The 27,558-nt window shown below is 40.8% G+C and overlaps 1 protein-coding gene across 1 annotated transcript in view; it reads left to right on the top strand.

Annotated features, from left to right (window-relative positions):
• LOC149140252 (uncharacterized) overlaps positions 1-27,558 on the top strand; it is a 221,480-nt gene that overhangs the window by 164,902 nt on the left and 29,020 nt on the right. Inside the window, exon 9 of the mRNA XM_089450939.1 lies at positions 14,715-14,773. Within this exon, the coding sequence (XP_089307065.1) occupies positions 14,715-14,773 (59 nt within the window). The remainder of the gene's footprint in view (positions 1-14,714; positions 14,774-27,558) is intronic.

The following is a 27,558-nucleotide window of genomic DNA, read 5'->3' as shown; positions in this document are numbered from 1 at the left end:
CATTTATTCTCATCCCTTGATCTAAATGAATCTGAGCCATTGGCTCTTAGGGTTGCTCAAAAGTCATTCAGAGAAACAAAAGGGGGAAAGAAAAGAGAGACTGCATTCATTCTTCATGAGCAGATTGGAGAAAGGAGGTTGAGAGTTGGAGAAAAGTTCTATAGGAGAAATTTGTTGCAGCAAAATGGAGTGATTTCTGGGCAAAGCGGGGCACAAAAATCAAGGCATAGAAGACAACGAAAGGTACAGTATGAACATCATTTAATGCTGTGAGTTGCATGTCATTCTAGAGAAGTTTTTTATTTTTTTTGAAAAATCTGTACAGTCTGTATGGAATCCATACAGTACAATCCGTATTCGTACAATACATATTTTCAGCTTCAAGTGGGCATGGAAATCGAGACACAGTGGGCATGGTTTTCAAGGAGTTTTGGGCTGAAGAGTTAAGTTGTATTTTGCTTGTTTTGTTTTGTTTACAAATGTATTTTTCTTGAACTTGAAAGATAAATAAATTTGAAGAGCTCTCTAATAGGTTTTCCTCGGAGAAGATTGAAGGGGTTTTGCCTGTGTCTAAGTTGACTAAAAATCTGTGTATTTTTATGTGTGTTGCTGGTCTGTTTATATCCATATTTATTTTCAGTATGTGTTGACGGTCCCATGTGTTTTAATCTAAAAATTTCATTTCCAGAATTCTATATGTTGAATGTATGTTTATGTGAAAGGGCATTTAACTGAATGGGAGTGATAAGGTGAAATTAAAACCGGGTTGGGATTGTAGGAAACTTTTTAGTCATCAAATTTCAACGTGGTATCGAGCTACAGGATGAAAATTGCAGTTTGAATAGTAGGCAGTAGTTTGGGACAACAAACAGTGGTTTGGACAACAAACTGAATTTTTGGACAACAAACTCAATTTGGACAGCAAACTGATATTTTGGGACAGCAAGGTGAAATTTCACACAGACTGAACTTTTGGGACAGCAAGGTGCGCTGGAAAGTTCATTTCTCCATTTTCTTGGTTTTGTAAATTTTGGATAGCAAGGTGAAATTTCACACAGACTGAACTTTTGGGACAACAAGGTGTGCTGAAAAGTTCATTTCTCCATTTTCTTGGTTTTGTAAATTTTGGACCGTAGTCATGGCCATGTTCTTAAGGATAGAGGACAGATTGGATGGGATATCCAATTATGTCGTTTGGAAGGACAAAATTCAGACAATGTTTGAAGAGGCAACAGTTTGGGACATAGTGCGACAAGTGGTTGTACCTCCTACTGCTGCAGATGAACTTGCTGAATTCACAAAAAATAATGCAAAGGAAAAAAAGATTTTGATGGACAGTCTGAAGGATCATGTGGTTCTTCAGGTGAGAGGAAACACATGCATATCAGATGTGGACAACTCTAACCACTCTCTATCAGAGTACCAATGAGAGCGGGAAGATGGTACTCAAAGAACAATTGAAGAACATTAGGATGACAAAAGCTGAAAGTGTAGTTTCTTATCTTAGTAGGGTCAAATAGGTACGTGATGATTTGACTGCTATTGGTGAGGTAGTTGCACCCACAGAGTTAGTCAGGATAACTGTAGCGAGACTTTCTAAGTCTTGGGAGGTCTTTGGAGATGCTGTTACCTCTCGGGAGAATCTTCCCAATTGGGACAGATCCTGGGATGATTGTGTGCAACATGAGATACAAAAGACTGACAGTGGTGGGGTGAAGATAACAGATGAGGAGGATGTAGCCTTGATAGCTAGGGGGAAGAACAAAGGGAAGGCCACGAAAGGGGCCTCATCAGAAAGGAGAAGAAGAAGAAGAAAGATACGATATGTCAAAAGACAAATGTTGGGCATGTCAGAAGATGGGACACTATGCTGCTATGTGTCCTGAGAGGAAGAACAAGGGGAAGAAGGGTACTGCAACTTCAGCAGAGGTGGAGCAGTTTGCTTCACAGTTTGACAAGGACTTTGCATTTATTACTTCTACATCTAATAGGAGTACATCATCTGATGTTTGGTACATGGACAGCGGGGCTTCTCGCCATATGCCAGGTGCACAGGAGTTCTTTTCAGAGCTTGCAGAGAGGGCATTTTATATTGAGATTGTACTAGGAGATGACAACATTGTGAGAGCTGTTGGTGTGGGGCTGTGACCTGAGAGGGAGTCTTTGCCTCCTTTGAAGGTCATGGATGTTTTGTATGTTCCGGGGATGAAGAAGAACTTGATTTCAGTGGCTTCTATGGAGGAGAAGGGGTTTGAAGTCACTTTCTCAGGAAGGGAGGTATTGATGCATCCTAGGGGAGCTTCCATCACTTCGGCCAAAGTGAGTGGGGTCTGCTCTGGGAAACTATACAGGTTCAGTTTTCAGTCGGTAGGAGCATTGTTGAGTAGCACATCTGGTAGCACACACTAGTACCACCAGCAGTATAGACTTGTGCGAGTTATGGCCCCAGAGGATGGCGCATATGCATCATGGAGCTTTGAGAGTACTGAGGGAGATCACTACTGGAGTTCCTGATTTTAGTGTCGAGCATTATGAGGTCTGCAGAGGGTGTGCTTTGGACAAGTACACCAAGTTACCATTCCTAGCGAGCGACAACAGATCTACAGGTATACTAGACTTGATTCATACTGATGTTAGTGGTCGTATGTCTCATGTGTCTTTGGGTGGTTATGAGTATTATGTTATATTCATTAATGAATATTCTAGGAGGACTTGGATATATTTCCTGAAGACCAATGGTGAGGATATCAGTCGCTTTAAAGAGTTCAAAGCTCTTGTGGAAAAGTAGACTGGTAGGAAGATTTGGGTCTTGAGGTCGGACAATGGTGGTGAGTACATCGATGGTGGGTTTTTTGACTTCTATGCACAGAAGGGCATTAAGCGAGAGTTCAAGGTTCCTTACAACCCCCGACAGAATGGGGTGTCTGAAAGGAAGAACAGAGCTATTGTTGGGGCTACTAGGGCGATGATTCATGATCAGGGGTTGCCTTTGTTTTTGTGGGTCGAGGCTTGCAATACTGTTGTTTATCTTCAGAACAGGAGTCCTCATAGAGTATTGGGGAATATGACTCTGGAGGAGGCCTTCAGTAGAGAGAAGCCTCATGTGGGACATCTTTGTATCTTTGGATGTCTCACATATTCTTATATCCCAAAGGAGCAGAGGACGAAGCTGGAATCCATGGCAGAGGGGGTATATTTATGGGTTACAACGAGACTTCGAAAGCCTATCGGATCTTCATTCCTTCTAAACATAGAGTGGTGATTAGGAGGGATGTGAAGTTTGAGTAGGAGAGGGCCTATCAGAGATCATGGGAGTATGATAAGAGAGAGTCACAGACTTATCCTTAGCAGGGAGGTTAGGTACAGGGAGCAGGACCTCAGGGTTTTGGATCGACTGGTATAGGAGTTACTTCAGTGTCGGTGACAATTGGGGCACCAGTGGCGAGTTCACTGAGCACTTCTTTAAGGGGTCCATTGGTACAGAGTTCACATGGCACTTCAGCTGACACAGGTACAAGTGCCAGTACAGGTTCTTCGAGGATAGGTGCTGGTATAAGCACACCAGGGTCAGTTGGCAGACCTTCAGGTTCACCAGACTAGGGGGCAGAGGATGAGGTTCCATATGGGGAAGCTTCTTTAGGGAGGAGGAGGCCCAAGTGGCTTCAAGACACCTTGAAGGAAGTGGAGTTTGTTGGTCCTTCAAAGAGGGTGAACAGGGAGAGTGTGCCACCTAAGCGATTTTGCAGTTATGTAGCCAAGGCTACCAACATTGTTGACTCTGAACCGACTAGCTATGAGGAGGCTGCGAGGTATGGAGAGAGGCTATGGTGGAGGAGTATGCCTCTATCATTAAGAACAATGTCTGGGAAGTGGTGCCTAGGTCTAAGGGAAATTCAGTTGTGACTTCTAGGTGACTCTACAAGATTAAGCATGTTGCGGATGGCAGCATCGAGAATTTCAAGGTGAGGTTTGTGGCTAGAGGGTTCTCACAGATAGAGGGAGCTGACTATGATGATACCTTCGCTCCCATAGCTCGGTACACTTCTATCCGGTCCCTTATTTCTATTGCTGCAAAAATGGGTTGGCAGATCCATTAGATGGATGTGAAGACTGCATTTCTGAACAGAGTTATTGAGGAGGAGGTGTATGTTGAGCAACCACATGGATTTGAGGTACTTGGGCGGGAGGCCCATGTATGTTGGTTGAGGCGAGCACTCTACGGACTTAAGCAAACTCTAAGAGCTTGGTATTCAAGGATCAATACTTACTTGCAGTAGATGGGTTTCATGGAGAGTGATGTAGATCCGAACCTATACTACATTGTTGTAGGGGATGATGTGCTCATTCTTGTGTTGTATATTGATGACTTGTTCATTACTGGGGCAGAGAGACTGATTAGTCGTTGCAAGGAGGATCTTGCTATGGAGTTCGAGATGAAGGACATTGGGCTAATGCATTACTTTTTAGGGCTTGAGGTGTGGCAGGAGGAGCGGCATATCTTTCTGGGGCAGGGGCAGTATGCTGTGGATGTGTTGAGTAGATTTCACATGGCAGATTGTAGACCCATGTCTACACCTATGATCACCAACTGGAAGAAGCTTCATGCTTCAGATTCTAGTTTGGTGGATCCCACATTGTATAGGCAGTTTATTGGGTCCTTGATGTATCTGATCAACACTAGGCTAGATATATGCTTTGTAGTGAACACACTTAGCCAGTTCATGGTTGAGCGCAGGAGGGTGCACTAGGTTGCTGAAAAGCACATTCTTCGCTATGTGCAGGGGACTGTTGATTATGGTCTGGACTATAGGCGGGGAGATGGAGTGAGGTTGGCAGGTTACACAGATTCAGATTGGGCAGGGTGTGCTTCTAACAAGAAAAGCGCTTTAGGTTGTTGCTTCAGATTGTGTTCGGTAGTTCTATCGTGGTTGAGTCGAAAGCAAAAGTCAGTTGCTTTGAGCTTTTCTGAGGCTGAGCATATGGCTGCTAGCTAGGCTAGTTGTGAGGCCATTTGGCTTCGCAAGTTGTTGTATGGCCTATTTGATCAGGAGTTGAAACCGACAACTATTCACTGTGATAATTGGAGTTTCATTAAACTCACGAAGAATCTAGTGTTTCATGACAGGTCAAAACACATTGGCATCATATATCATTTCATCAGGGACTATGTTCAGAAGGGGCAGTGAAGCTGTAGTATATATCGACAGATGAGCAGGTGGCCAATGTTCTCACGAAGTCTTTGCCAAGAGGCAAGCATGTACATTTCAGGGACAAGATGGGTGTGGTGAGAAACACTTTCCTCGGTAATAGGGAGTGTTGATTTTTAATGTACCTCGGACAAGTGGTTTCTCATGGGCTAGTCTCTACCTAGGGAAAAATGTCCAAAATAATTCTTTTTCTAAGTGTGACTTTATAAAGTGAAAGTGACTTTATAAGTGGTAAAGTCAATGTTAAATTATAAAGTGAAAAGTGACTTTAGACATAAAGTACAATATGGGTACTTTATTTAATGGGTGAGTTAAAAAATAGAAAGTTAGAATTAAATGCACATTTATTCTCATCTCTTGATCTAAATGAATCTGAGCCATTAGGTCTTAGGGTTGCTCAAAAGTCATTTAGAGAAACAAAAGGGGGAAAAGAAAAGAGAGACTGCATTCATTCTTCATGAGCAGATTGGAGAAAGGAGGCTGAGAGCTGGGGAAAAGTTATGTAGGAGAAATTTGTTGCAGCAAGCTGAAGGTATAGTACGAACAACATTTAATGTTGAGTTGCATGCCATTCTAGAGAAGTTTATATTTTTGAAAATCTGTACAGTTCGTATGGAAATCAGTACAGTACGTATCCGTACAATACATATTTTCAGCTTCAAGTGGGCATGGAAATCAAGGCAAAGTGGGCACAATTTTCAAGGAGTTTTGGGCTAAAGTGATAAATTGTATTTCGCTGTTTTGTTTTGTCTGCAAATGTATTTTTCTTGAACTTGAAATATAAATAAATTTGAAGATCTCTCTAACAGGTTTTCCTTAGAGAAGATTGAAGGGGTTTTTTCTGGGTCTAAGTTGACAAAAAATTTGTGTATTTTTTTGTGTGTTGCTGGCCTGTGTATGTCCATATTCATTTTCAGCAAGTGTTGGCAGTCCCATGTGTTTTAATCTGAAAATTTCATTTCCAGAATTCTATATGTTGAATGTATGTTTATGGGAAAGGGCATTTAACTGAATGGGAGTGATATGGTGAAATTAAAACCGGGTTGGGATTGCAAGAAAATTTTTAGTCATCATATTTCAACAGTCGGTTCCATTGTTGGTCCTCAACGTCTTGATCTTCTTTCTTGTTTGATTATCCACCAATGCTTTAAAAGAAAAAAACCATTTGAACACTTCATCCTTCCTCTTCAGGAAATAGATCCATGTTTTGCATGAGAAGTCATCCACAAAGATTGCATAATATATGTATCCTCCCAATGAGATTACAGGTAGGGCACAAGATAGGTCAGAATGGACCAATTGAAAAATATCAATTGTCTTGCTTTCACTAGAAGGTAATGGTCCCTTTGTATGTTTCCCAGTTGCACATCCTTGACAGACTCCTTCATGGTTCATGTAAAACTCGGGCATCCCTGTGACCATCTTGCTTACCCCAAGTAAGGCTTTGTAATGTAAGTGTGCAAATCTCTAGTGCCATAATTCACGTTGAAGAGAAGTATCACTCGCCAAAGCTCCCAAAGGACTTCCACAAACTTGATAGGGACCATCAACCCTAAATCCAAGGGTAAATGCATCTTTAGGGTTTCTCTGCCAAATACATACCTTTCCATCAATGAATGCTACCTTCAAGCCTTTGTCTTCCATCACAGAAATGGACACTAGGTTCTTTTTCAAATTGGGCACATACAACACTTCTTGTAGATGAATGGTTTGACCTTGATTCAAGTGAAGAGTGATAGTTCCTGCCCCTTTCATGGGGTAGGTGGCATTATTTCCAAGTATGGTCTTTAGATTAGTTTTCTTCTCAACCAAATTTGAGATGGCCTCCTTGTATCCCGTGAAGTGCCTTGAGGCTTCACTATCAATCAACCAATGATCCAAAGTATCCGGAGGAGAGGCAGTAGATAGAGTGGAAACAAGATAAAACTCATCTTGTTTTCTATAACATTACTTTCATTGTACTTGGCATTTCTTGTCCTTTTGGGAGGTCAACCATTTCCATTTTGAACAAAGGGAGCATTCATCTTTTCCTTTGTTGTTGAACCTGTTGTTCCTTTGATTGCCATTGCTTTTGTAATTGTCATTGTTGTTGTCATGATCCCTTGGAGGATTCTTCTTGTGAGGGCACTCTCTAGCATAGCGGTCGAACCTGTTACAATTATAGCATCTTCCTTTTCTTCCTCCTTTGAATCCATTCTTAGATCCTTGACCCTGTCTCTTTGGAACAACATTCTTCTTTTTCGCATGAACGAAGAAAGCAGTGGGTTCATTTCCAATGGAGGACTTATCTCTCTCCATCATCCTTGTCTCCTCTTGAGTGCATCTAGCAAATAACTCATCAAAACCAGGTATCTTGTTGTTGTTGAGAATGGTGGTGGTAAATACTGTGAAAATTCCTACACTGAAGGAATCCCTGCTACAACAAATCTGAATCTACTTCACCTAGTTGATTTTAAATATTCACTAAGTTATTCTTCTGAACACTGAAGCAAATTACTTCTGCAGCCTACACTAATTTAATATTTGATCTCATGAAACAGAAAATAGAGCAAAGAACAAGATACATAGGACACACTTATTTTTGGACATAATAGTCCCTGGAAAAACCCAATGCAGGAAAACCGGTGCAACAGCTCTGAGGGTTTATTATTATGTAGAAGAAATATATGAATACAAATCTAGGATGCTCATCTAGCAATCTTTTATAAAGAAAAAATACTGGCGAAAAATCTGAGTGAGTTTTACCTTAATTCGCCTGGTAGAATTTCGGTTGATCCGGCAACAAGACTGGCTAACCCCGGCTACTTCTGCGCTGGCCCTGCGTTAGCCTTTCAGGCTCTGCGTCAACCTTTCAGGCTCTGCGTCAGCTCTTCTGCCCTTTGTGTCAGTTATCTCGGCAGTTCCCGGCAGTTCCGGCTTCTGCGTGACAAGCAACTTTCCCTTCTGTGTTGTCCCTTTTGGCTCTGCATCAAGATTGCGAGGGCCCAGACTGGCCAAGTGTCAACTCTCTTGGCTATTGCGTTGCCTCTCTACAAGCTCTCTTCGCCTCTCTTTCAGTATTCTCTGGAAAGTCCTTCTCCCGGATTCTCATTGCCCCTTTGTTGCAAGATCTCCCTAATCGATTTTCCTCCTGAGAACTTCTCACCTTAGAAATTGGTTTTCTCAATCTCTGTGTGTGTTTTTCCAAATGAACCCCAAGCCTCCATCTTATACTTTTTTTGTTGAGACTTCAACGGTCGAGATTAAGTTTCTAATCAACGATTAAGATTAAAACATGAATTGATCTGCCTTCTAGATCATTCTCACCCATATTTTGATTAATACCCATTAATATTTTAATTTCCCTAAGTTTAGACTTAGGAACTCCATTAAAAATATTAATTATTTTAATAAAATACAATCCGGGTGGAATTTTACCAAACGGTTTCTGGGTTCTTTAGAACTCATGTGCCTTAGCCTCTTCACCAATTTTCAATGCTAGAGCACTTTCGATGCTACCAAAAACTAACACTCCCTCTTAGTGAGGAAAGTGCTCTAGCAACAATGCCTACTTGCACGCTGCTCTATTTCTGAAGAACCTACTTTCTGCATTGTTGCTGCCACCAACACTGTGCTGCTGCTGCTACGATACTGCTGCCCACGACACTGCCACTGCCATTGCCATTGCTGCATCTATACTACAACTCCCTCTCAAACATTGCATCTGCTATGCTGCTAGCACTGCCACTGCTAACACTGCATCTGTACTGCAACTCAGTTGCTACGAGAAGAAACTAAAAAACATCCAAAATTAACTAAACTTAACTGTGTTCAGCATAATACTATGAATGCTAGAATCTGACTGCTACTAGTCTCTTACCCTCTGAATCTTCTACGCTGCTGCTGACTTCTGCGCTATGCCAATTGTGCTACTGCCAACCTTGCTCTGCGCTGATCAGTCTTTGGTCCCAAGCTACTGCATCTGTCCTCCACACGATCCACTGCATCATCTGACACTAAGTCCATCTCGCTACTGCTGAATCTTGGGCTCTTGTAGCAAGGAATTGATCCAAGAGGTGGATTCCTCAAGGACCGTGCCCACATGTAGTCCTCCCGACTATAACTCAATATCGCTCCATCTCCCTCCTGGAGATGTGTGGGCACTCATGGCAAACTCATCCTCGTCTATCTTTGCGACTGCAACCTTTGGATCATGCTTCTCGTCGTTATCCTTTTGTTTCAAGGGACACTGAGATGCAAAGTGACCCATATTGCCACAGCTGAAACATTTCAGCTTCAAAATGTCCTTCTTCCGCTTCTGCTTCTGCTGTCCCTTCAATGCTAGAGCTGCTTTTTCCTCCTCCTCCTTTGTCTTTGTGCCACTCCCACTGCTGCCATTGAGGTTGACCTTCATTAGGTCCCTACTTAACTCCCCCTATTGAAGAGCCGCCCACATCTCCTCCCATGAAGGTAATTTTTCCCTGCCTAATATGCTTTTGACGAAAATTTGCCATTCTTCCGAGACTCCATTCAAGGCTATCCTCACCATCGCGGTTGGCTAAGGAGTGGACCCCACTGCAGCAAGATGGTCTCTAGTGTCCTAAAGACGTTGAAGATAGAGGTTCACCCCTTCTCCTTTCTGCATCAAGGTCCACTGCAACTTCTGCTTTAAATACATCTTTCATTGTTTGGAAGAGCCTTCATACAAAGACAACAAGGCTTCCCACATTTCTCGGGCTGTATCCTTGCCCTACAAGTGTGAGACCACATGATGTCGAACTCCATCGAGAATGAGCCTCTTTGCCTTCCCCTGCTCGACCTTGTACTTCTTATTTTGATCGTTGTCAACAGGAACAACTACAACACTTTTGACGTAGGCCTCAAGATCATATTCCTCTAGAACAGCTAAGATTTTGGTCTTCCATATGACATAGTTGGAAGCACCTTCCAACCTGTCCTGATCTCTGAGCCCATGTGATGCCATTTCACCCAACTGTCGAATTGACTCCTTTATTCGCTGCTTAGCACTGCTCAGCAAGTGAGAATTTTGAACTTTCTGGTGGGAAGTTCTCTGAGGTGAAAATTCCCCTTCTATGTGTCTTCGTTCTTTTTCAGCAGAATTCTACTCTGACAGAAACTGTGCCCTTCAAGAACTGCGTTGAAGCTCTACGTCACTCCCTCTGCCTCTGCAAACTCACGAACTAGAAATCGGACCTCTCTGTCGTCTCACTTAGAGAGAGATTTCCTCGGATCTGCTTCTCGGCAAGGACTGCACAATCCCTTCAAGGGGATTCGAATTGCTGCCAAGTGCAACTTTCGACCTTATTTCTCAGCACTAGATTTGCCGTTCTTGTTTCAAAACCAATGCTCTGATACCATGTGAAAATTTCTACATTGAAGGAACCCCTACTGTAGCAAATCTGAATCTACTTCACCTACTTGATTTTAAATATTCATCAAGTTATTCTTCTAAATACTGAAGCAAATTACTTCTGCAGCCTACACTAATTTAATATTTGATCTCACGAAACAGAAAACAAAGCAAAGAACAAGATACATAGGATACACTTATTTTTGGACACAATGGTCCCCAGAAAAACCCAATGCGGGAAAACTGGTGCAGCAACTCTGAGGGTTTATTATTATGCAGGAGAAATATCTGAATACAAATCTAGGATGCTCATCTAACAATCCTTTACAAAAAAAAATACTGGCAGAAAATCTGAGTGAGTTTTACCTCACTTCACCCGACAAAATTCTGGTTGATCCGACAACAAGACTGGCTAACCTCGGCTACTTCTGCGCTGGGCCTGCGTCAACCTTTCAGGCTCAGCGTGAGCCCTGTGTCAACGCTTCTGCCCTCTGCGTCAGCCATCCCGGCTGTTCCGACAGTTCCTGGTAGTTCTGGCTTTTGCGTGACAGGTAACTTTTCCTTCTGTGTTGGCCCTTCTGGCTCTGCGTCAACAGTCAAGACTACCTGGGCCCAGACTGGCCCAACGTCAGCTCTCTCGGCTACTGCACTGCCTCTCTGCAAGCTCTCTTTGCCTCTCTGTCAGTGTTCTCCAGAAAGTCCTCCTCTCAGATTCTCATTGCTCCTCTCCTGCAATATCTCCCCAATCGATTTTCCTCCTGAGAACTTCTCACCTCAGAAAATCGATTTCCTCAATCTCTCGAACCCCAAGCCTCCATCTTATACTTTTCCTGTTGAGTCTTCAATGACTGAGATTAAGTCTCTAATCAACGACTAAGATTAAAAGATGGATCAATCTGCCTTCTGGATCATTCTCACCCATATTTTCTAGGTGGAATTTCATCAAATGGTTTTTGGGTTCTTTAGAACTCATGTGCCTTATCCTCTTCACCAATTTTCAAGGCTAGAGCACTTCCGATGCTACCAAAAACTAACAAATACATCCCATGGTCTTGAAAGACCTCCAAGTGCAATGAGAGTGAGCTCCCTCTCAACAATAACTTTTCCAATAGATATTAGGTCATTCTTGATTTGAGTTATTCTCATGAAGTATGTTTGGATAGACTCCCCTTTATCCATCTTGATATCTTTCAACTTTTTCTTGAGAAAGAGAATTTGATTTGCATTGTTCACTTTGAACATCCCAATCAACTTATCATATATTTCCTTAGGAGTTCCCCATCAGAAATATAGGAAATCAAATGCTTTTGAATTGAGTCAATCAAAATTTTCTTAGCTTTGACCTCACCTTTTCTATACTTTGTTTTAGTAGCAGCCGATGCATTTGAAGGAGGCTCCACCACTTTTCCTTGCACATAGTCCAATACTTCATGCTCCTCTAAAGTTAGGTCCAATGTCAACTTCCATGCATGATAGTTAGATTTTTCATTGAGCTTGTTTTTAGACTTGAAGTAAGATGTAGAGGCCATGGAGACTTGTCCAATAATCTTTGTCCAATAGATCTCTTAGTGATTGTTTTTCTTCTCTTGCTTGGGCTTTGTCTTCACCTGGGTTCTGATTCCATGTTAATTTTAGATAACAAGTGTATGTTCTTTGCTTGCAACAATTACTTCAATGTTCTTTTATTAGCCCAATGATAATTTCCACTTATTTTCCAATAGCAATCACATTAACCATTAATCACATTGACAGTAGTTGTAGATATACATAAACAATAAATTTCAGAAGACAAGAGAACACCAATATTTGGCTAATCTCAGGGAAAAACCCCAAGATGGGGAAAACCCTTGATCAATTCTTTTTATTATAAATATCAAATGTTCAGCAGAGAGAGAGTACAATAATAATTAATACCACTGTCCAAAATAGCCCAGTCAAATCTGCAATTCTGCCCTCAGTGAACATTAGTCAAATTCTGCCCTAACTAGAAAGTCAACAACAATCAAAGTCTGGTCAAATTCATCCAAAACAACTTGGTCAAAAGAGAGAGAAACTTGGTCTTTCATGCTGGTCAAAGTCAGCCCAAAACAGTCAACAAATCAGCAGTCAAACTCAGTCAACCTGAAGTCAAACCTATGGTCAACATAGGTCAAACAGCCCATAATTCCTTGGTTTCTGTTGCAGTCAATGCAGCCTGCCCAAACAGAATTGTTCCTTCAAAAATCGCAGTCAAAACAGGTCAAAATTACTTTGGTCAATGCTGGTCAAATTCAGCTGAAACAAAAAGCTCAACGTAGTCAAAGTAGCCTCCTGAAATCCACACGTGTGAGAGAAAGACAGCTTCCTGCAACTTGTATGACCCAATAAGATTAGTAGAGAGAAGATATAATGAGTTGTGATGATGCCAAATCAGGTTTGAGGTCACTCTTATTTAAATGCATTGGAGGAGGGTCAATTTGTCCAACTTTACCCCAAGCCGACCTTGACAAATTGCACAGGTGTGGGCTTGACTTCAAAAACATATTTCCCTTGTCCAAATTTAGTGATCTTTAGGTCGATTTTGGTCCTCTCGAAAAGAGGAATTCAATGTAGTGTTGCATTAATCGCCAAAAAATCGCGATAAAATCGTTTTATCGCGATTTTTTCAAAAAGAAGATAAAATCGGGGGTTTTTTTTGGCCGATTTTTTGGGAAAAAAATCATGGGGGAATTTTTTTTTTTTTTAATATTTAATTATGAGGAGGAGGAGGTGACTCAAGCTACCCCTGTCACAAGTAGAGGACGTGGTCTACCTCTTATAGCTCCTAGTTCTTCAGCTTCTAGAGCACAACAGAGTTTACTGCCAACTCCACCGACATCTACATCTAGAGGGGCAAAGGAAATCAGTAGTATTAGACTTTAGTTATTTGGTTCATTTCATTATGACATTATGACTCATGATATGAGATACATTATTATATTTTTTGTTTATATTTTGAGGCTGAGTTGGGAGTCATGAGTCAGGGCTTACTATTTAGGACATGATTCACTGTTATGTGTGATGTGGCACTAGAAATGATATTAAACATCTTATATATTAGTTCTTTTATCATATTTATGTGTCAATATATTTAATCTATGTTGTAGATGCTTTAGATATTAAAAAAATTGCAAAAAAATGAATATTTTTGTATGTTACGATTTTTTCCTGATTTTTACTGATTTTTTCCCGATTTTTACGATTTTTCCCGATTTTTTCCGATTTTTTCCCTGCGCCAATAATATCCCGATAACGATTAGTGCAACATTGATTCAATGCAATAATTATCTCCATCAAATGAGCTGTCCAAAGTGGAATTTGTCCCTAGTTGCACAATTTAACAAGTACCCATATGAATGAGGACACTTGTTTCCAGATACCCATATGAATGAGGACTTTTGTTTCCTTCTGAAATCTTTCCACATTATATACAACACAGACCAAAACTCTTATTTCTCGGGTGCTACATATATCCCTTCAAAATCAACATGCCTCACTTAACATGGAGATGGAGTCATTATTAACAACCTGGATAATCAATCTTGGACTCAGAGGCATCTTCCTGGAATCTACCCTCAATTTCCAGCACAGATTGGCAGCTGCCGGGTTTTTGTCATATCCACCTTTGCATCTATGCTTTTGTAAATATAAAGGCAAGGCCAACTGCACAGTTGCAAGGCTGAAGCTTTAGAAGTCTCCTTCTGCATGGTGCTTCAAAACTGAGTGGAAGTAACGAGGCCTCACATAAATTTGTGAAGGAACACAACGTTATTATATTCATATCATTGTTCATATAGTGGAGAAAGATGTAGTGGAACAAGAATCACATACTGTTTAGATAGTTACTATAATCATGGATGGGACGCTGTTGAGAGGATCCTTTGGTATTGGTTACAGGATCAGTTTCTGGTCACAACCATTGGGCAATATGATTTACTACTCAATTACACCTGAAGCATATAAATCTATTTCAAAAGAGAGATTTTTTGTGCTTTTCATTTCTCATGTTATTACAAGTTTTATCTACAGATGTTTTGGTCCATGATATTAATTACTATTTTGTATAAATATGAGAAATTTTGTTTGTTAATATTAAGTCAGCAGATTCTAAATATTAATGTACAGATTGAATCTTGCAGATGCAAGTTTGGAATCCTGTAGCTTTTGTGAAGCAGATCTACGGTCAGCACATTTACAGGTTTGAAGAGCCTTTCCAAAATGGGCATTTTTTATTTTGATTGACTTTGAGTTTGGTTATGAAGGTGAAAGGAGTGGAAACCTTGATGTTCATGAATTGCAGTATTCTTCCTTGAATTTGAATATTGATGTTGAATAATTGCAGTAAGAGAAATTTTATTCAAATATTACCAAAGACAATCTAAAATATGCCTCCAGCGACAGAATTTTGATGCAAACAAGAATGTTTGATAACTAAAAATAACCAATGTAAATGAAATACAAAATCCTTAAAGGACTAATAATGTATTGAATATGATATTAGTTGATTACAGTGAGGGCCCCGTGTATAGAATACTTAAAATGATGTTTCCCATGAAGAATTCTGTCTTTTAGATAGGCACGTTTATACAATGTTACCTTTATTATTATTTATAAGACTTCATTAATTCTACTTTATACTTAGTATTAATTATTACCTTTTTATGTTCGTTATAAATTTCTAGGATTTTTGTATGTTCTTCAGCTTGCTTGGGTTCATAACTTCAATTTTATTTTTTATTGAATTCAATTTTTTTTCCAAAGAAAAAATCGAACTTTTTATTACTGGGATAAAAAGTTACATAGTATATGCCGAAGCATTCATTTTGCTCTATAATCTGCGGATCATAGAGCTCACTGGCTGAGAATTCAGTCCAGCTAAAAGCAAGTAGAGAGCACCCCTGAGCATATGCACGGCCTCCTCATATGAGGAAAATATCAGCCCAGTGCTTGTCAGAGATGTTTAGCAGCAACAATAAAAGCCAAAAAAATAGAAACCAAAACTTCATGTGAAAAGTGAGAACAGAGGAGCTAGACTTGAGAGGTCATGTCTTCCTCCCCTTTTTCTTCTCGACCTTTCGCCACTGTCCTTGGGACGGGGTTATGGGAACAAGTTGAAGTGAATTTTCTTCGCCAGGTCTGGGGTTTTCCTTGTCTGAGTCTGAGGAATCTGAAGAATGTTGCCTTTTGGTTCCACTGATTTCATTTGAGCTCTTTCCGTATTGTAATTCCATGGGTTCTTGAGTAGTAGTCTTCTGTGTTTCCGTTTGGATTTCTGTTTGACTACTTTCGTTTGGTCCAGGTACTTCTTCTTCCTCCTCTTCCTCCTCTTCCGAATCTGAATGGTTGAATTTCCATCCCTTTTGTTGGCTGCCAGTTTTCTTCTTTCTGTGACTGTTCTTTTTGTATTCTGGACATGCATTTTGGAGATGACCAGTTTGCCGACATATTCTGCATCTAAAAGCTGTATTTTCATAATCTAATGACTGCATCCAGCTGCGATCTTTGTGTTTCAGTTTAATGCTACCCGGTAATCCTTTACTGAGATCTACTTCCACGCATATGCGTGCGAAAGTAAAGATTCTTTCTTCTATTCTTTGTGTATCCATTTTGATGTATCTACCTATGGAGTTCCCTATGCTTGCCAGAACCTTTTGGTCCCAGAAATGGAGAGGGAGGTTATGAAGGCGAACCCATACAGGCATCTTTGAAACAACAAAGGTGTTTGCATCAAATTCTGGGAACCATGGGGTTATAAAAAGACCCGAAGATCCCCAAAACCAGGGTCCTTCCTGAATCACAAGATCTCTGACTTCTGGTGATTGGAATTTGACTATAAAAAACCCTTTGGAACAGAGATGAATCTCACAATCCAGAGACCATTTTGTGAGGATCCAATGAAACAGATCAAAAGGTTTAGGCCAAAATCCGTTAAAATGACATATGATGGCTTTCTTTTCATAGCTGTTACATACCTTCTCTGCTTCTGTTGTATCGATTGTTAGTTCTGGAATGTGCTGCAATTGCTCCACTATATATGGGCTTGGTTTTGTTCCAGCCTGTTTTGGATCTGTTGGAGAAGCTTTTCCCCCTTGTAAAATATGCTTGTAAGATGTTCCTTCACTTCTGTGCTGCTGGAGAGGATCTGGAATGTGATTTGATTTAGATCCGTTGCCTCTTTCTGTTGGTTTGCTAGTTGCTGCACCCCCTCGTAGTCTCAAATTAAGAATGATTGTAGATCCTGGCTTAATGTTGTAATCTTTTATGGATCTGGGGTCCTGTAGCGATCTGCCCCCTGCTAAAAGGTGTTGCTTGCCAACCGGGTAGCCGATCTGATTGGCAATGGTGTTTTTCAGATCACTTACGTTGTCTGAAGCAGAAACCCAGATTAATGTTGAGTTCCCCTTGGGTGTTCTAACGAAGATCTGGAAACAATTAGGAGTTATCTCAGCACCGCTAGGATTGGCGCTTTGAGACCGGACATCAATCTGGTGATCCTTTCTTTCCACTAAAAAGGCTTCGATTGCTCCTGCCCGCCTTGCCTTACACAGATCAGGAGTGATCTTTGCACTGAACATCCTCTGCTCCTTGGATACACGCTCGATTCTCTTCGCGGGCTCCTTCAGCCCATGCCGCTCCCGTGCATCTGACAAAACCATGTCTGGCCTCTCCAGGTCAGCTATGACGGTCCCGTCGACCCTTAACATATTCTGTTCAATTAATTCCAGGTCTGCCCTGCTTGCCAGATCTGACTCGATCAAATCTACATCAGGTTTGTGGAGCAAGATCTGGTCGTGGTGCCAGATTTCCTTCCACCAAGGTGCGGGAATTGAGAAGTTTCCCGCCTCCCCGATGGTTGGGCACTTGTTCCTGGTCGTCGAAAGCCCGAGGCAACCGATTGCTGCCTTGATCTTATGAGCAAAGCTGTGGATCAGCCATATCTTGAGGATCTGCGCCCCTTCTGATCTATGCAAAGAAAACACCACTACAAAAAGATTAGAATTTATTCCAGATTCAAACCCTAGCGCTGCAATCCCGAGATCTATTTCCCAAACAGCAGTAGAGCTTCGATCTTGTCCCGCGTATCTTCTTCCCTTCGCTTGCATAGAGTCCGCAATGGTGATCGCCTCATAGTAGACGTCGAGGCTGTTTTGCAGTCGTCTTTCATGTCTAATCTTGGATGCCTGCTCCCTCATCTTTACCATGTTGCCGCCACTGAACTCCTTTCGAGGTGATTCGAGCCAGGGGCCTCTGGATTTGACAAAGGAAGCCCCAGGGAAGGGTTCCTTGATCGTTGGCTGCTGCTTTGTCAGTGCGAGCTCCATTCCGTTTGCAGCTTCTCGCGCTTTCCTCTCCTCTATTGAATTCAATTTTGGGATGACCTTTTGCATTATTTTCCCAAATAATAGTCACGTTACCACTTTCATTTACACTTTTGTTTCATCCTTTTTGGCTGTAGGTGCTTTATTTGATTTCTCCATTGACTTTGTTTTGTTATTGTTACACATTGGCTCCTGGATTTATGTCCATGTCACTCTTGCACTATGTTCATGGAAAAAGGACAAAAGGAGATCATAACGAAATTGTCAATGGCACTATTATAAAATAAATTTGTTGTGTAAAACCAAGTTAGTATACTTTGCTTATTTGTGCTCCTAGATTGCAGCAATAGATCTTCTTAAAATGGAGTTAGAAAAGTTGGAGTGCTTTGACCAAGGGTGGAGCTAATAGTCATTTGGAATAGCCTTAGACTATAAAACTATAATTATCAGAACTAGAATTGAGATTGAGACTGGACTTGCCAAAATCTTTAATTGGACTAGAACTGGGAAATTAATTAAAAAAAATGGTTAATATTCAAATTCTAATAAAAAGATTATATGGAAGGAACACGGCACAATCAAATTATTATTTAAGACTGGACAGATATAAGTTATCCCCAAAGCTGAGAGTGTTGGTATGAAGAACTCAGGAGTAAGAATATAGCACAGACACCCTTAGCAAAAAGCCAATAATGTTTGACGCTATTGTTGGGTCTTTTGTTTTTGTAAGCAATCTTGATCAATTTTGCTAGAAAAGAGCTGCGGAGATAAGAAGTGCAAGCGGAAAAATGAATGGATAAATAGGCCAGAAAATGGCAACAGAAAGAAGAAAGTGGCAAGCAGAGAAAGAAAACAGTTACATTGGAACTCGCCAAAGCTGTGGAAGAAGGATCGAGATGTTAAGTCTGAAGGAATCAAGTGGAAAGCGGACCAAGCAGTTAGATCTTGTTAAGTTGGCTAAATTAGACCAAATCAAGGGAGTGTGGACAAGGCTAAAAAGGAAAAATCTATATATATCTGCACAAATCGAGCTGCAAGAGAGAGATTAAGGATCAAGGTCATCAGTCTATTGGAATAAAGACTCAGCTTTCTGTGTGTCCTATTGTATTTTGATGTAACCGGTCTTGAAACAAGAATTTGGCCAAAGTCTTTAAAAGATCCAGCAGTGTCTTTGCGGATCTGTAATGTAATGGTTGTAATTTTGGGGCTATAGTGGGAAGGAAGTTTGTTACAGGGTTCCATATGGATGTGTTTATGCACAACTGATGTTGATTTATCTAGTCTCTTTAAATTTTTTAAAGTTGTTTGTTTATTTCTGTCATGCTTCTATTTTTCATTACACACATTCTGTGACAGAATATGAGTTCAATGTAACTTTTAACTGTTAGAATGAATCTTGTTGCCGTCTAAACCCCAACACATCGTTTTAAAATCTCGACACTCCTTGGCTGAGACCTTCTTCCCTTGCAGAGGATTGAAAATGACGATGTTACACTAGACTATGATGGACTCCTTTGTTGGCACCCTGAGGTCGAACCCTGTGTGAACACTATAAAACTTTTCTGCCAACAAATGGTCCCATTGCCAGGACCCAAACGTCAATTGGGGTTCTAGATAATGATGACAAAGACTCTCAAGAGTAGTATTTGGGAATGGTGGGAAGAGAAACTTGATTCATTTATTCTTCAGTAGGCTCAGTTGAGATAGGAGAACCTAGATTGGGTTAGGGACAAGATACTATTTGCAGAACCCGCATGTGATTAGTACGAAATTCTCTGGTGTAAATTCCTTGACAAGCTATATCTTTGGTTGAGTAGATTGCAACACAAATGGGGAATTGGGAGACTCGGCTGAATATTCAGAACTTGGACCACAACTGATTTGGCTGCCTTACATCGACTAGATAATGAAATAACTTGCGCCGTTGATTTTTGGGTGCAAGCCACTTTGGAAGGCTATATCATTGAGTTTGTTGTCGAGAATCACCAATCATTCTGTAAAGCTGAAGCAATTTTTAACTATGGGTTGCAAGGTAGATTATTAAATGGAATTCGTTTGTGGATTAAGGCTCTTATGATGGAAGAAAGATTATTTCCATTCCAGGAAACCAATATGGCAACATAAAATCCTTGTCCTAGGGGTAGGGTTTAGGGGAGAGATGCTGGTTAGTTGTAGAAGATGAGGGGAAGTTATGATGGATGTAGAAGAGTTGCAGAAGGCATTGGACTTTAGAGCGCTTAGAAGGGAAAGGATAGCTGATGACTGGAGGGAGCATAAGTTGCGTAAGATTAGGAGAATACGAAGAGAGTTGCAGCAAATAGGTGAAGTAATGGGCAGTCCAAGGTTGTGGATAGGAGAAATGGGTAACTCGGAGTTGTGGAATGTGGAAGTCGGTGAGGGATCTGTCTAGTGAAATAGTAGCTAGAAGAGATGGGACAGGAGACTAGACTAGAGATAATGGAGCCCACCAAGAATCAAAAGCAATCAGAATACCAAAATTGCCAAGACAGCTGATCAAAATGATTGAGCAGAGTACCCTCTTGGATGACAAGATGCATTTTGTCATGAGGAAGTTATTTCTTGAACATGATTCATTCCCTGCAAGTAGCAGTTCGCAAGGTAGTAGCACAACTAGTTCTCTCCCTAACCTCCCACAATACTTTATATAAATTCTGTTAATTTTATTTCAAAGTTAGTCAAAACATTAAAATTTCAGAAAGCTGATAAAGTGTATGTAGCTTGTAGCTCTAGTAGTTTTGTTAATCCTGGTAGTTTAGGTGGTAGTACTCAATTACAATCTACAACTTGTTTGCAACCTGGTTCACAAGGATTAGTTCTAGTTTTGGTTGGTCGTCTACCAATGTCTGGGAATGTGGCGGGCTTGTTCACTCAATATCTCGAGTTTGCGTGACAAGGAGATGAAGATGCAAAACAACATTAGTATCTGTGCGAAGCCATCTGGAGGGCCAGACAGACCCCAAATGCGTCAAAGATTATTGGGGTTCAGACAATTCTGCAGGATAGAGCGCTTCGATGGTTCATCAAGTGGTCAACACTAAATCAAAATTCAAATTTGGATACAGCTAAACAAGAATTTATTAAGGAGCATAAGCTTCCTCAAACAGAGCAACACGATTTAGCTGAGTTATGGGATATCAAATATTGAGAGGAAGAAATTGCATGGGAATGCATGCAACGGTTTAAGGATGTAGTTGGAAAATTGACTTACCCTATTCATCCACATCATCAAAAACACTGGTTCATTAAAGCATTATTATCATTGACGAGGATTCCCTTTAACACAGCAAAGGATTGATACTATACAAGATGCGTTGGAGCATGCTATGAAGATTAAGGCAATGGTGGGGTATCCTCATTATTACAAAATAGGATCTGCCTCTAGTGACCCTGCTATCATTGGTTTATAACGTTAGATTGCAGATCTAACTGAGAGATTGAAGGATATGAATGCTGCAGGGCCATTGCATCTACAAGTTTGGTGTCCCATATGTCATGTTGAAGGGCATCATGCTACATAATGCCCAAGGTCAGGGAATGCAGGACCTTCCACTACACCCATGGGACCACCTTCGCCATAGTTAGGACCTTCTAAAAGGGTCACAAAAGTTTCAACCATTGTTCCTTATTAGGGACACACTCAATATCATGCCTGCCCTCATCACCGAGATACATTTTCTAATGTGTTGTGACTTGTGAGATATGCTGCACTTATGGCCATGCACCTCGATGTTGTCTTATTTTGCAGAAGTATTCCAATGTTCCAAATAACTTTTTTTTGTGAGTTTTGTGGGTCTTCGACTCACCATATCGACCAGTGCAAAGCTTTGGACGCTCTTGGTGATTGCCTAAACTGTACTACATTTTGGTTTAATGAAGCTCCTTGAGGACGAGGAGGAGGTGGCTTAAGGGGAGGAAGAACTGGAGGGAGAGGTCTTGATTTGGTGCTATAATTGTGATCAAGAAGGCCATGTTGCTCGTGATTGTCCCTTGCCAAGGAGGCCTTGGTGTTCTCATTGCCGAGTAAATACTCATGCTACTGAGGATTGTCGAGAGCTAATTACTCGTTGGGAAGAGCGTAATTGACAAAGTTGTGCCAATCTAAGCAACGCAGAACCAAGAGTGCTTGAACCTTTTTCTCAGCCACTATTAAAATTATCACTAGAGGAGGCAAGCGTACTGGAGCTGACAATGGGGTGCCTGAACAACCTACTATTATAAAAACCTACTATTATAAAAGTTGCATCTCCGAAGAAATTGTATTATCCTCTTCAACAGAAGGAGTATTAAAAGGGTGTCATTGAGATTTTCAAGCAATTAATTTCCTCCTATAGTCTGCGAGTAGAGCAGCAAGAAAATGGAAAAATGGAGAGTCCTCAATTTTTAAAAGAGAGATCTCAACCTATAATGAAATGGCTCAAGTTATGTCTGCATATTATGAATGACGAGCAATTGTCTGGTCAGTTGTGCAAGAAACTGAGAAGTGTTGTAAAGGATGAAGAGTTCTCTAAATGGCCCATTTCTGCTAACTTACTCAAGCGACATTCCAGACGTGTCCGCCGCAATAAGCGTAGAACAGGAAGGGAGTTCCATATTGATGCACAAATTGTTGGTTATCAGATCAAAGACACTATGTTAGATCTAGGTTTCGATGTGAATATTTTCTTGTGGGAAACTTGGAGGCATTGGGAAGACCTAAGTTCGTATTCTCTCCTATTGAGTTGCGTGTGGCCAACCAGTACTGCATTCTCACCATTGGCTGTCTAGAGGATGTAGAAGTTGATATCGCTGGAGTGATGACATACGTAGACTTTGAAGTCATTGATATTATGGGTGACAAAGAGCCTTAGCTAGCTCTATTGGGAGTAGACCAAGCATTTGAAGACTATGCCGTTATTGATCTTAAGCAAGAAACCATGACCTTCGAAGTGGACAGAGTCAGAGTCATCCAACCATTGGATCCCTATCAAGGTCCAAGATTTACGGTGCCCGTTGATGATGTAGAGGAGCCTAATGTCCTGGATCAGTTGTATCAGTTGACTGTAGGGAAGAGGGAGGATTATATTAGTCCTACAACAGATGGTTCTCTTAGTTAGAGGAGTTTTCAACATATTGAAGCTGGTTCAAATGTTGTGCTGGATGACTGGCAACAGGGAGATCATGAGCTGCACTCTAGACGTTGTGCAACTGTTCGTTGTGCTAGGTGGATCGAAAGGGAGGTAAGAAACTTCCCTACTTTTAATGGTATTGGTTCAATCACTGATTTTATTAAAGAAGTTGAGTTGCACATTGAAGAAAATCAACTAATTCCCTTAATGGATGTTGTTTTACAAGCAACACCTGCAAGATGGTGGGGAGCTCATCGTAACAAATTCCAAAATTGGGATTCTGTTAAGTTTGCTATGCTGTGCCAGTTCATTGTTCCTGAAAAGAGCTCATATGCAATCCCTATATATGAGGGTTATGCTAGCCCTCAGAAGCATGTCTAGATTTACAACGTTGTTTGGACAAAGGCTGGATTTCCTGCTACACTGTGGGTGCATCAACTTATGCATACATTGGGCACATTTCCGCAAGCCTTGTATTTAAAAGAAGAAATGAAGAGACAAGATGGTAGTTGGGATGCACTGATAGCTGAACTTTATAGTGACTTTTTCTTCTCAGACAAGGATGCACAGATAGTTGAAGCCGTGAAAGCAATTAAGAGGGTATTATTCTCTATCGGAAAGTCAATTGCCGAATTTATCCGTAGTGTAAGTTGCGGGATGCTATATGAGTTAGGATTCCAACAAGCTGTCGCTTGTGGTAAAATTATTAAAGAACCCGAAGAGGATGATTTGGAGCCGAGGCATTTATACTTCAAGGAATATGAAGGTGAGAGGAGTATTAAAAATGGTCCTATTAGAGATGCTTTGCATCTGAAACCCTTAAGTTTTGCACAAGCACAATATTGGAACTCAAGACGAACCCATGTTGGCTTCCATTGGCGAGTATTGGGATGAACAAACTACAGAGGAAATGTTTGATTTGTTGGAGTATGAGGAGCTATTCCATACGTCATTTTCAGAACTTAAAGGCATAAAAGGGGATTTGTGGGAGATGACGATTGTTCTAAAACCGGATGCTAGGCCAATTAAGCATCGACCATATTGTCTGAATCTGCGAGTCAAAGAAAAGGTTAAAAGATAAATTGATAAAATGCTAGTTCCCAGACTCATATTTCTTGTTGATGAGGTTGAGTGGATCAATCCCATTGTCATTCAAGATAAGAAAGATATGGATGACATCAGGGTTTCTGTATAGTATTGTAGTCTTAACAATGCTTGTGTTCATGATCCATTTCCCACTCCATTCAATGATGAATTGCTAGACAATGTTGGAAGCTTCTCGAGATAAATAATCTCTAGGACATTTCATTCATATAACATTGGCCCATACATTTAATAACTAAAACATAGCTCAATTCCACATGACAATAATGCAACAACTAGCCCTAATTATAGCAGTATGCAGCGACAAGAATAACAATGATAAAAAAGCACTTACAACGTTATAGAGTATATCCAACCAGCAATTCATTTGCATAACAAAGCTCCAAGATAAGAGAAATATCATAAATCCATACATCAAAATTCATCCATCTCCAACAAATATCTTGCAAGGAAAGAGTGTGAAAATTCTCTAAGACTAGAGAGATCCCAAGTCAAGTTATGATACAAATGAATGTATCTAACATCAATATATAGCCTCCTAATGAGTTCGAATTAGCCTATGGGCCCCTAAAGATAAAATAATGTGCAAATAATAACTCCTAGTGCTGACAAGCCCACCATAATAGCTCATAATGTAAAAACAAGCCTCACAAGGGGCCAAATAATGGATGTATGCATGTTGTAGGGCCCTCTAAAGGCTCAATAACATCCTGAAGTACCATATTGAGGAATAAATTCCTCAGAATATGATGGACAAGGGGGTGGCCCCTTGTTCTCAAAGTAATAGACCTGTGGTGCTCTCAATGTGTCTGAGGGCACATCAATGACCCCATTGTTGATTTGTGGTAGCATCAAATGTGCTCTAGCCATGAAAATTGGTGGAGAGGCTAAGGCACATAAGATCTCCAAAACTCAGAAATCGTTTTGGGAAATTCCATCCGGTTGGAGAGATCTTAAAATAATTAATATTTTTAATGGAGTTCCTAAGTCTAAACCTAGGAAAATTAAAATATTAATGGTATTAATATAAAACTGGGTGAGAAGGTTCTAAGTTACGAGGATCAAGCCAAATCTAATCTTATCCATTGATTAGGGACTATGTCACCTGACACGGGGATTCGAGACATGTAGGATTCGGGATTCGTGGTGTCGGATTCGGGACATGCTGACCCCCGGAACAAGACACGTTAGGACACGTTATATATTATTTTATTAAAATATATATATATATTAAGAATTAGTTATTAGCATATTTCTTACACAAATTTTAATTAATGATACAAATTTATTGATTTCAAACATAGATCTTCATCTATAGCTATTAGCATGCATAGTACATACAAAATTCAAATAAATGTCAGTGGTACTGGTCACATAAATGATAAATCTATTAAAAATTTAAATCATGATTCATAATTCATAACTGAAAGACAACTTACAACTACAAGATAGTAAGATAAACCACTGACAACTGTAGTTTTCTCATTAAGTCATCAAATCAAAATCTGTTACATAGGTAGTGTTGGTGCAATGCCAATGGCAAATAGAAATAGAAAATATAAAACAACTATAGGTATACAAGCCTCAAGGCATCAATCAGCATCAGAATCAGCATCACTGTCCCCATCATCATGGTCCCCACTGCTCTCCTCTGCATCCTCCTCCTCCCCTGTATCCATAGTCGCCTCTGCATCTGCTGGTATGGAGGTTGACCCCTCTAAGTCATCAAAACTAATAGGGTCTAGCACTGGATCACCGAGATCCATGTTGGCCAATGCCAACTCAACAGTGGTGTCCAGACCCATATCTTCAGGAAAGACATCCCACATCTTTGTCTTTCCCCTCAACCACTCTTCCCTCTGCCTGTAAATAAGACGAAGGTTGGTGTGCACATACACCATTGTCTCTGCCCTGGACTGCTCAAGCCTGTTCTTCTTCACAGTATGCAAATTCCCATATGTGCTCCAATTCCTCTCGCAACAAGAGGATGAAGTCACCTGAGAGAGGAGCCTCATGGCTAACTGCTGAAGAGGACGGCTTGTTGCCCCATGATTTGCCCACCAAGAGTAGGGCTTCTTAAGCCCCCTGTCTCTAATCACATCATAACCTCCAAACCGACTAGTGCCAGTGGAAAACTCTGCAAAGGCATCCTCCACCTCAGCAAGCAATGCACTATCCTGATAAATCCGCTTCAATGCCTCTTTCCTCCCCTGTGAGATTTCACCATCCATGTGAGGAGGGAATCTGCGGGAAGGTCCACCATTCAGCCACTCATGGCTGTAGTATTTGGGGTTCAATGAGTGAGCCAAACAATGTAAAGGTGTACAATTCTTGTCCCATCTGCGGACAAGAATATCATGTATGGTATCGCAGAAGGCCTCTGGTGATGTCTCATACGAGGGGCACTCACTCTGTAGAATAATGCTCCTCACAGACTCAATCATGGAATCCCATCCCTCATAAACCTCTCCTAGGATGGGTTTGTCTGTATCTGCAACTCGAAGCAAAGAGATGATAGGGTCCATGATCCGAATAATTAGATCTACCCTCTCCCACCAAGCATCATCTAGTACCGTGTCCTTCACTCTTTTAGAGGCTGCCTGATCTGTCTTTCTCCAAAAAGACCAAAACTCAGAAATAACCATGGACCCAAGAGCAGTCTTGACCTCCCTCAACCTCTTCAACATCATGAATGAAGATGCAAACCGTGTATCAACAATCTTCAACAATGATAGATTGCTGTACTCCTTGTAGATAGTGAGGGCATTTGTATGATTTTGCACAAAGTTACGAATATGTCTTGCATCCTCAATAATGCTTCCAATCCAAAGCACATCAGAAGCAATGGATTTCAGTGCTAAGTTCAATGAATGGACAATGCAAGGTGTCCAAAACACTTGTGGATATTTAGCTTCCACAATCATGCCAGCCGCCTTGCAAACAGGTGCATTATCTGTAATGATTTGCACACAAGAATCAACACCTACCTCTTCAACAACTCTAATAAATAACTCACCCATAAATTGTGCATCCTTGTATTCGCCAAGTGTATCCACTGCTTTCAGGAAAACTGGACCATTCAAGGAAGACACCATGAAGTTGATGATTGGGTGTCGTGCTGGATCTGTCCATCCATCAGAAACAATGCTAACCCCAGATGTTGGCCATGATGCCTTAATAGGCTCGAGCATTTTTTGCACCTCTTTTTTTGCCTTCGTCAACATTGTGGTTCTCAGCTTCTCTGACCCAGGAGGCACATACCCTGCTGGAGCCCCTTGAGTTAGAGCTCGGCACATCTCAACAAATAAAGGTGAAAGTGCAACATTAAATGATATGAAGTTTTGATAGAAGAAGAAGGCAATGGTGAGATCAAGCTCGTCCCGTCTCTCTTTTTGGAAAATCCTGTCCATTGGACCAAGTGATCTTCTTTTTAA

Source organism: Pinus tabuliformis, chromosome X (assembly GCF_031772625.1).
Source record: "Pinus tabuliformis cultivar Carrire ecotype Pingquan chromosome X, CPIR1, whole genome shotgun sequence".
Lineage (NCBI taxonomy): Eukaryota > Viridiplantae > Streptophyta > Pinopsida > Pinales > Pinaceae > Pinus > Pinus tabuliformis.
This window is presented reverse-complemented; position numbering and strand designations above follow the sequence as displayed.